Genomic DNA, 9,150 nt, shown 5'->3' on the forward strand with positions numbered 1-9,150 from the left:
ATGAAGGATTTTATGCAGGAAAAATTATATCTATGTCCCATAAAAGATAATTTATTTCTGATTGGTCTTATGCAATTCAATAGATACTTTTGAGTTTTAAATTTTATGTATTTACAACTTGATTAAGGGTATTAACAACTAGACAATAATTATTTACAACTTTTGAAGGAAAATAATAACTTACAATAATAAATTGTAAATAATAGTTGCTCATTTATTAATATCCTTAATCAAATTGTAAATATATAAAATTTGATATTTGAAAATATTTTATAAATTTTATCAAATTTGTTGATAATAAATTTTTTTATACGAGACATAAATGTAGTTGTTCCTTTTATGTGCAGAAAGGTGGTGGAGAGATTACTTTTGAATTGTAGTTGGCCAACCAGAACAACCAAAAGGGCCCTCGTTCTTCGCGCGCACATACGTTTTTACGGATTCACATACTCTATAAGTTCAACTATTTAATTGTTTCTTTTAAATAATATTTCCTGCCAATAATTGATGCTAGGAGAATACAATATTATTTTTTGAAAGATTTTTACTTTGTGGGAGTTTTTATATGACGAGAATTCTATTCAAAATTTCAAGAGACTTACAATAAAATTATCCTTATATAAAACTCCCACAAAACCATCCTTAAGAGTTAAAAATAGTGTGAAGGGATTTCTCGAAGAGGAAGGTTATCACATTTTAAATATAAGATTTTAAATTTAAAATCTAAATCCAAATATATTAATCCAAATACTACTTAAATGAATTTGTTAATCGTCATATGAATATTTAGAGTTTATTTAAGAAGAAGCATATGCTCAATATTCACACATTCACACACCCCACTCAAAAAGGGAAAGAAATCGGAAGAGTGATAATGAAGTCCCATAATTTAAAATTTATGATAAATAAGTCCTCTACAAAATATTTTAAAAACTAAGTTGTAAATATTAATTCAAACAGTTACAAATAAAAATTCTAATTATAAGTTGAGAGTAATATTTAAAATTTAAATGTCTTATTTGTAGTTATAATTCTTAATTAATGACTATCTAAACAATATTTACAACCGATTTTTTTAAACAAAATTATCAAGAATGTAACTAGAGCCGATAATTTAGGCCAAGCCCTAAAAGTTAGGGTCGGGCTTAACTATATGAATTTTTTTTAAAAAAAGGCATGATACATATACATTAAGCTCGGCTCGAGTTGAGATCGACTTAAATAAGTTCGATCACTTAAATTTTTGGCTCTATGTGTATATAAAGTAGATAATTTTGGTCAAGCTCATAGCTAGCCTGAACCCAACCAAAAAAGTTAGGGTTGAGTTTAGTTATATAGACTTTTTTAAGAAGGTATTATACTTTAAGTCTAATCTGAATAAATTAAACTCGTCTAAATTATCGGCTTTAAACATAATGTTATAAATTCATTATTTTAAGACTTTAATGTTATTATTAAAAAAAATTAATGAGGAGGAGGAGGAGGATGAGGATCAAGAGGACAATCATCATATAAAAGAAATAAAAACATGATGATAGCATGTAGGTGGGTTTCAATAATAATTAACTTGTCCGAAAGAGAAATATTCAACATACATATACCAATTGATTAAGTATGTTAATCCAACAATTAAAAAAACTATAATTTTAATTAAGATCATATACCATAGACATCATCCGTTTAAGCGATAACTTCTTCCTCGGAAAGCAATTCCATTGCCTTGATTTTGTTGTTGTGGAGAAACATTGCTTTCATTTTGTTGACCTTGTGGATTACTTGTCATTCTTGTTTGGGTGCCTCCCAAACGGAAACTTCTGCCACGGAATACAATTCCATCCGTTGTTGGATTTGAATGCACAGGTGAATTTACTTGAGTGCCCTCTCCCCAATATGCCACTATTTTATGACTGTTTAATTTCACATGTTGTTAAGGATTTCCATTAAAAAAAAAAAGGAATTGATAGCAATCAAACTACTCGTACTTCATTAAAGAGATAAATAATTTCCTTTTTTTTTCCCACTAAAGTGACAAATTTAGAATATCAGACCTTCAAATATTTAATAGTTTGTTAGTTACATTTATTCTCTCTAAGGTTAAGTGTTTTTTTATTACAAAAGTTAGGCTTGATTCTCCCATTAAAAAATGGAAGTAACTTAGAGTGGCATTGCAATATTCAACTTTGGGTCACTTGCTTCTTGAGTGTCAACGCTAAGCACTTAGAAAAAGTCAAAAAGAATAAGTGTTTAAAGGAAATCCCTTATTCCCTGTTTGGTTGGAGCAGATGGAAGAGAAAATTCTAATGATTTCAACTTAAAAAATGAATAAATGAGGTCATAAAATTTTAATAAAATGAATATGTAAATTAAAAGAATAAGAAAGATTGATTAAAATCTTTTAACCCTACTTCTCCTAAATCAAACTCATTATAATCTGTCATCTCCTCCATTTCTCCTCCAACCAAACAAACCCTTAGACAATTCACACACAACATATACATATTATGTGTGTGGTTTTTTTTGGGGGGGGGGGATAGTTTAAAGGGTTTTAAAAGTCTAGACCTACATTTCAAGCATGATGATGAAACTTAGAAATTAAACTGAACCTGGCATGAGAAGAATTATGAGCATAAAGATATAAAGAAAAAGGATACACCCATAGAGGAGTCTTGAAAGTGAACTTGCCACCAGAAAGAGGATAAAGAACTGTTAAGAAGTAATATAAATGTCCTGCAACCATCCCTGTGATTCCTGGCTTTAATGAATTCCCAAAAATTAAATCCAGACCTAGCATTGCCCAAGGAAGATAAAAACCCTGTTGCAACAAAATTGCAGTCAAAATGTTCCATTCCTTAATTTTTTATTTAATTTGGACCAACAATTTGGTTCTTTAACCTATGATTTATCTCATACTTATCATAAATTATTAGCTCCATCTATCAAATCAACAGACATATAAGATCAGGGCCATAATGTCCCAACTTCTCAAGTTTGTTTTTCTTTTTTCTTTGGATCATTAGCTCTTTATAAAATAAGAGGCATTTTGATATCTTAAAGTCTCAAAACGATAAAGATTTATATTTTTTATAATTTTTTAAAAATAAAAAGGTATAATTTTGATATTTTTCTTTAAAAAGTCATAGAAAAAAATCGTCACCATTTTAAAATTTCAAGATATCCAAATGTCTTTTATTTTAGATAAAATCCAATAATTTAAAGAAAAAAAAACTAAATTGATAAGTTGGGACATTGTAAGGAATATTAGAAAAGAGCATATTAAAGTTCTATAGCTCATAAGATTATAGATCAACACTCTTTAGTGTATTCCCTCCATTTCTAAATATAAGAGAAATTGTCACATAGTAGTTTGTCTTTTTATAAGAAAAATTACATATTTTAATAAGTATTTATCACAATTTTCCTCAACTATCCCTCATAAAATACGAGTTTTCATTCATAAGACAAAAACGTTAATGCAGACTTGCTTGATTAATGAAAGGTATTTTGGTTTAGTTGTTTTTATTTTTATACATAAGTATTACATTTAACTAATTTTCTTAAAATATATGAGTTGGTTATTTTTTTTCTTATATTCAGAAACAAAGGGAGTATATATATTATTTGGTTGACATTTAAAATGCATGTGATGTGAATTATATGTTTTCAATGTCTGAGGCATAAATAAATAGATGAACAGAACTTTATTATCATGAACGATTGTAATTGTAGGGCTAATAATTTAAAAAGCAGTCGGCATATAAACTCTTTCACAGAGTTATTCAAGTTTCAATTTTTTTTGGCCAACAATTATTCAAGTTTTGTGGCTAAACTAAATTTTCTATGAGAACATAAATTCATAGAGCATTTTAATCTTTATAGCCAGATTAAAAAGGGGTTACTTTTTGTCTGAGGAAAAAGGTATAATAAGGCAAAGAGAACAAAACACAGAAATTTTGACTCTATTCCATCTTTTGTCATCAATTAAAACAATATAAAGGAAAACTAATTCAATCTAATTAATTTTTAAATTAAATTATACATTAATTTCCCTTAAAGTTTTTCAACTAGTACTTTTCAACATAAAATTCATTATTATTATCAAAAGGGGTGTGAGCCTAGGGTTTGTTAAACTTTAATAGAGGCTATTTATGCAAAAGCTTTGCAGTGTAGGGCTTGTTAGGTTTTGTTCTCTTTTTTGTTTTTAAAAACTATTTTGTAGATAATTTTTAAAAATTATTTTTCAAAAGTAAAACAACAAGAAAATATATTTAATTTCAGTAATTTAAAAATAATTTTAGAATTAAGAAATATTAGCTAATAGTGATAGCTGCTAATGATTAGTATTAGTGACTTATAATAATATATGGTAGGTAAATAGTTAAAATTTACACTAGTCAAATATAATGTGTTTTAAATGTAAAAAAAAAAGAGGAAAAAATAATTCTAAGATGTTTTAATTTTATTTTAAAAAAGGAATAACTTTAAAAATATTTATCCAAACACATTTTTATTTTAAAATTTATTTTTTTAAAAAAGAAGCAGTTTTAAAATTTAAAAAAATTAAAAATAAAAATCAAACAGACCCTTAATTTTTTTTTTCCCCAATAAGAGGAGATAAATATTAGGACTTCGGATTAATTGTAATTGTGTGTTGTTTTGCAATTTTACCCTAAGACATACACAAATGAGATAGAAATCCAAATTCACATAATCTATTGACATGATGGTAACAGATAATACTATAGCACTTTCAATTAATATGAACAAAACAAAATTAATGAATGAAGATATCATAAAGCATATATACCTTCAGTGAAACGACACCGTATATATTGATTCTCGCATCTGGGAATTCACGGCTCCAAACGTAGGTGATCATGAAAACTAATGGAATTCCCATGAATGGACTCCAACAAAATGGCAGTACACCTATCACCTAAGAATTTATATCATTCGCATTATTTAATAAGTTTATATTTTAGTTACTATCTAGACTCAATAGATCGCCTGTTTAGTTAGCTCATCAAATATATATAGTGATGGAGCCAAAAGATCCTAAAATAAGGATGCAAGATAATTTAATTTAAAAATTAATATTTTTTAAAGGGTTAATATGTAATTTGAATCCTGAATTATAGGTCTAGAGGCAATTTGAATCCTAAATTTTTAAAATATACATTTTGAATCCTAACTAATTAAGTTGGGGCAATTTTGCCTCCACCGTTAAGTTTAAACAAATGCCTGTGGATTTTTTTAAAATTGAGGTCCAATGTGCAATTGTCACCAAATTCCATTGTCCTTCTCTTTTCTATGCTCATTTGAGAAAAATCGCACATTAGGTTCCAATTTAAAAAAGGGTTAAATGACATATTTATTCTAAAACTTTTTCTCCAAAGGTACCTGGCACTCTAAACTTTTTTCAAAGCAATTTTGCCTTGAACTTCTCAAAAAAGAGCATTTTTGCCCTTTCATTAAATATCAGAAACGTTAACCATTAAGTGGAAAGTTAACTAGGGTTAAATGACATATTTGCTCTAAAACTTTTTTTTTCAGAGGTGCTGGGTATTCTAAACTTTTGTTTGGAGCTTATTTCTTTCAAAGTTTAAAAAAGAAAATAATTTTACCTTGCTGTAGTATTAACCGTTACTTTGACTTTAATTGCCATGTATAGCCACTTGACATTTTAAAAAAAAATTAAAAAAATCTACCTTGATAGCAAGAACAACTTCATGAACTGCAAGCAAGAACAACAACAAGCAATTCCAAATCATATAAACCCATACCTATACCTAGAAATAATTAACTATCCATTAAGTCAATCTATATAAACTAAGCCATGTGGAAGCTCTCTTCTTCTATATTCAAAAATTCCACTATCTCATCACTCAACTATGATGACTTTGAGGATTTCGACGCTTTTAAGGGCTTTACAGCATTAAACTTAACCATGGCGATAATGACAAAAGCAATAGCTTAGATGTTATGTGGGGAACATGTGGCAAATCGGGGGAGGACCATGGCGGATTTACCTTTGATGGACAAACTGACAAAGCGACACATTGTGGGCTTAAGCAGCCATTTCTAAAGGGCAAAAGTGCCGAGATAGATAAGAGACTTCTTGTGAGGCTCGCAAATCTTGGACACTCATTTTTTCCAACTTTGCATTTGGACTAAATAACATCAAAATACTAAATAACATATATCATTTCATCTAGTGGGAAGATATTATGAATTCCCTCGGCGCTTGGGTGGCTGAAAATAGATCGAAATTTTTGGGGTATTTATGGAAGATGAAGAGGAAATAAAACGACAAAAAGAATGCAAAAGAAAACGAGGAAAACTTGTTTTTTTTTTTTTTCCAAGAAAAATCGCATTTTGGGAAGTGTCGTGCGGGTTGAGAAATTATTTTGACTTTTATTCTGTAATCACCAAAACAAAAATTGATAAAATTATAAATTTTTTTAAAAAAAATCTATTTTAAATGGTTCAAATTTAATATTAAAAATTTTTTATAAATTTTTATTTTAATAAATATAATATTAAAAATAAAAGATAATATCTTAATTAGCATGCTTACCAAAAAGGATTTTTTTAAAAAAAATTATAAGTTTAAAGTTTTAAAATTATACTATCTACATTGAATTTGAACAGTCCAAATCTCATTAGTGTTGGGTGCTCATCTCCCAGAAATGAAAGGTTAAACAAAATTTTTCGACAAAACTGTTTTCCTGGAAAACTTGCATATGCAGAGAAATTTGTTTAACTAGAAATATCAGTTATAAACAAAGCCATAACTTTTATTTTGCTCAAAAAAATAAAAAATAAAACTCGAATTATAAAGCAAGAATTATAATTATAATTACAATTACTATATAAATACTGAAACAAAGAGACTTGCTTGGTCTCATAGATGAGTTCTGCTTCTGCAACTTGGCCAAAACTGAGATGACGACTAGGTACATCGCAAATTCATATGAATAATTATAAATTATTCAGAGAATCAGAGATCAACAAAAACATATTTTCTCCGGGAAAACTTGAGAACAAAAACATAACACACACACACACACACACACACAACACAACACTTGAGCATGATATAAATAATAAATCATTCAAGAAGAAAAAATCTTGACAGAAAATTCATACAACAAATGGTCGATCACAGAGAGAGAGAGAGAGAGAGAGAGAGAGAGTACTCTGCGGGTGAAGACATGCTGTTGAAAGAAATGGCGATAGAGAAGAAGACTGAAGCTTGGTGGAATTAGCTGTGATATGAAATGAATGAGTGAAGCTATGATATATTAATTAATTAATAAAAACTTGAGTGGAGATTCCAATGCGTAGACTCGGTGGATTCTTGCGTGAGAAATGATATTATCGGAGAAATGACACCGTTGACCACGTCATGAAAACTTGAAGGGCATGTTTGGTTTAGAAATTGCAAAATTTAAAGTTAGAATAAGCTGAAATTTGCACAATGAGTGTGTGTTTAGTTTTTAATTTGTTAAAATTTTATTAATTAAAAATTCATTTGGTAAAAATTATAATTTGATAGAAGTTAATTATTATAATAAAATTTATGTTTGAGTAATTTTTTTAAAAAGTCAGTTTAATAAATTAAAAATTATTTGAATTATGATAATTATTGAGTAAAAATAGAAGAGTGAGAATTAATTGATGATAAAATTATGTAAAGTATTCTTAGAAAGTTATCCTAAGTTAAGTTTAAGGAATAGATTTTTGGAGTTTTTTGAATTGACTTTGAAAACGACTTAAAAAATCAAACAACTTTTACATTCTTGAAGTTTCAAAAGTCTTTTGTGAATATAAAATGCAGGTAAACCAAATGCGAGTTAGGTTAAAAATTAATTTATGTTTCATACTTCTTTTTTTATTTGAAGTATTAAAAAACATTTATGTCAATTGGATCTAAGGGTTTAGAAAGGTCAAAATATTCTTTCAGACTCAAAAAAACATTTACGTAAATACTTATAAATTACTTATTAATAAAGTCTTTACATCAACAACATGATTCAATCACACAATATTATAGGTTATGAGTAAAATCCTTATTAACTGGACTAATTGTTATTAGTTGGATACTTTTTTTCTTTAAAGTCAATTTGAGAGACAGAAACTTGTTTGGATGATAAAATTCAAAAGCAAGTTTAATTAGATGCATGATGATTGGAAATGACATGAATTTTATGATAAATATTTTTTTCTAATTTAAATTTTTTTAAAGAATATTAAAATTTTAATTTTAAAGAGTCTATATATAATTAAGTATTATTTTTAAATTATAAAAACCTGAAATAAATTAATAAATTACAAAATTCTAAAAAGCTAAAATAAATTAATAAATTATAAAATATTACATTGTGAACTTTTTTAACGAACTGATTGTATTGCCCAACTAATTGAGCCTCATGTGATTTATAAGTGAAGCTAAAAGCTGAAAACTCTTTTTTTTTTCTTCTCAAGTTTCAATTGGAATACGTTTTTGGACCAAAAGTTTTTTTTTTTTTTTTATCCAAAATATTATTCCAAATTTTCGAATGAGCTTTTTAAGACCCAAACTGAGGTCGGCACCCCAAAGCCTCAATTTTGATATTATCGAAACATACCCTAATTGTGATTGACGATAGTGGATTCTAGAAATTTTAAATAGATCAAGGTTATAGTTGAAATGGATTTTTTTTTTTTTGAGTTGATGCTTTTGGTTCGGTTCTAAATTTTGAAAATTTTTTCGGCCCAAATTTTTTTATAATTTTAATATTTATCTTTGATTTTTTATGCAGTCAACTTTTTACCTTTTTTACTACCTGGTTCTATTTTTTTTTGGTCAGAACTTATTTTTTTATAATTTCAATACTCGTGTTTAATATTTTTTATTACTAAGAATATTAAAGATGAATGTTAAGAATATCAAAGTCGAGTATTAAAAACAATAAAAACATGAGTATTAAAAAACTTAAAGCTGAGTACTAAAAAATGTAAGATAACTACTCTGTTATGAAGCATTTTTTTAGATTAAATGCTGAAAAAATATAAGATATTTTTAGAATTTTAATATATAATTAATCATTTTTTAAAAATACTCTTAACAAAAAAAATAATTCAACGATTTATTTTTAAGTGAGACATTCT

The 9,150-nt window shown here is 27.1% G+C and overlaps 1 protein-coding gene across 1 annotated transcript; it reads right to left on the minus strand.

The window, feature by feature from the left end:
* Positions 1 to 1,551: 1,551 nt before the first annotated feature.
* Positions 1,552 to 7,250, minus strand: LOC129312595 (derlin-1.1-like). The gene is made up of 4 exons (XM_054955257.1): positions 7,197 to 7,250; positions 4,805 to 4,933; positions 2,652 to 2,812; positions 1,552 to 1,907 (listed from the first exon to the last, which is right to left on the minus strand). The coding sequence occupies exons 2-4, from the start codon at positions 4,895 to 4,897 to the stop codon at positions 1,673 to 1,675; spliced, it is 489 nt and encodes a 162-aa protein (XP_054811232.1). The 5' UTR covers positions 4,898 to 4,933; positions 7,197 to 7,250; the 3' UTR covers positions 1,552 to 1,672.
* Positions 7,251 to 9,150: the final 1,900 nt, after the last annotated feature.

The sequence above is a fragment of the Prosopis cineraria genome, unplaced genomic scaffold (assembly GCF_029017545.1).
Source record: "Prosopis cineraria cultivar Desert tree isolate PC_DT_omini unplaced genomic scaffold, ASM2901754v1 PC6, whole genome shotgun sequence".
Classification (NCBI taxonomy): domain Eukaryota; kingdom Viridiplantae; phylum Streptophyta; class Magnoliopsida; order Fabales; family Fabaceae; genus Prosopis; species Prosopis cineraria.

Bases quoted from the DNA above. Each gene is read 5' to 3' on its own strand.
- LOC129312595 (XM_054955257.1), bottom strand. From the start codon at position 4,897: ATGGGAATTCCATTAGTTTTCATGATCACCTACGTTTGGAGCCGTGAA. The intron at 2,813-4,804 runs GTATATATGCTT...TTGTTGCAACAG, and splicing joins ACGGTGTCGTTTCACTGAAG to GGTTTTTATCTTCCTTGGGC. The intron at 1,908-2,651 runs GTATCCTTTTTC...GAAATTAAACAG, and splicing joins TTCAAGACTCCTCTATGGGT to TCATAAAATAGTGGCATATT.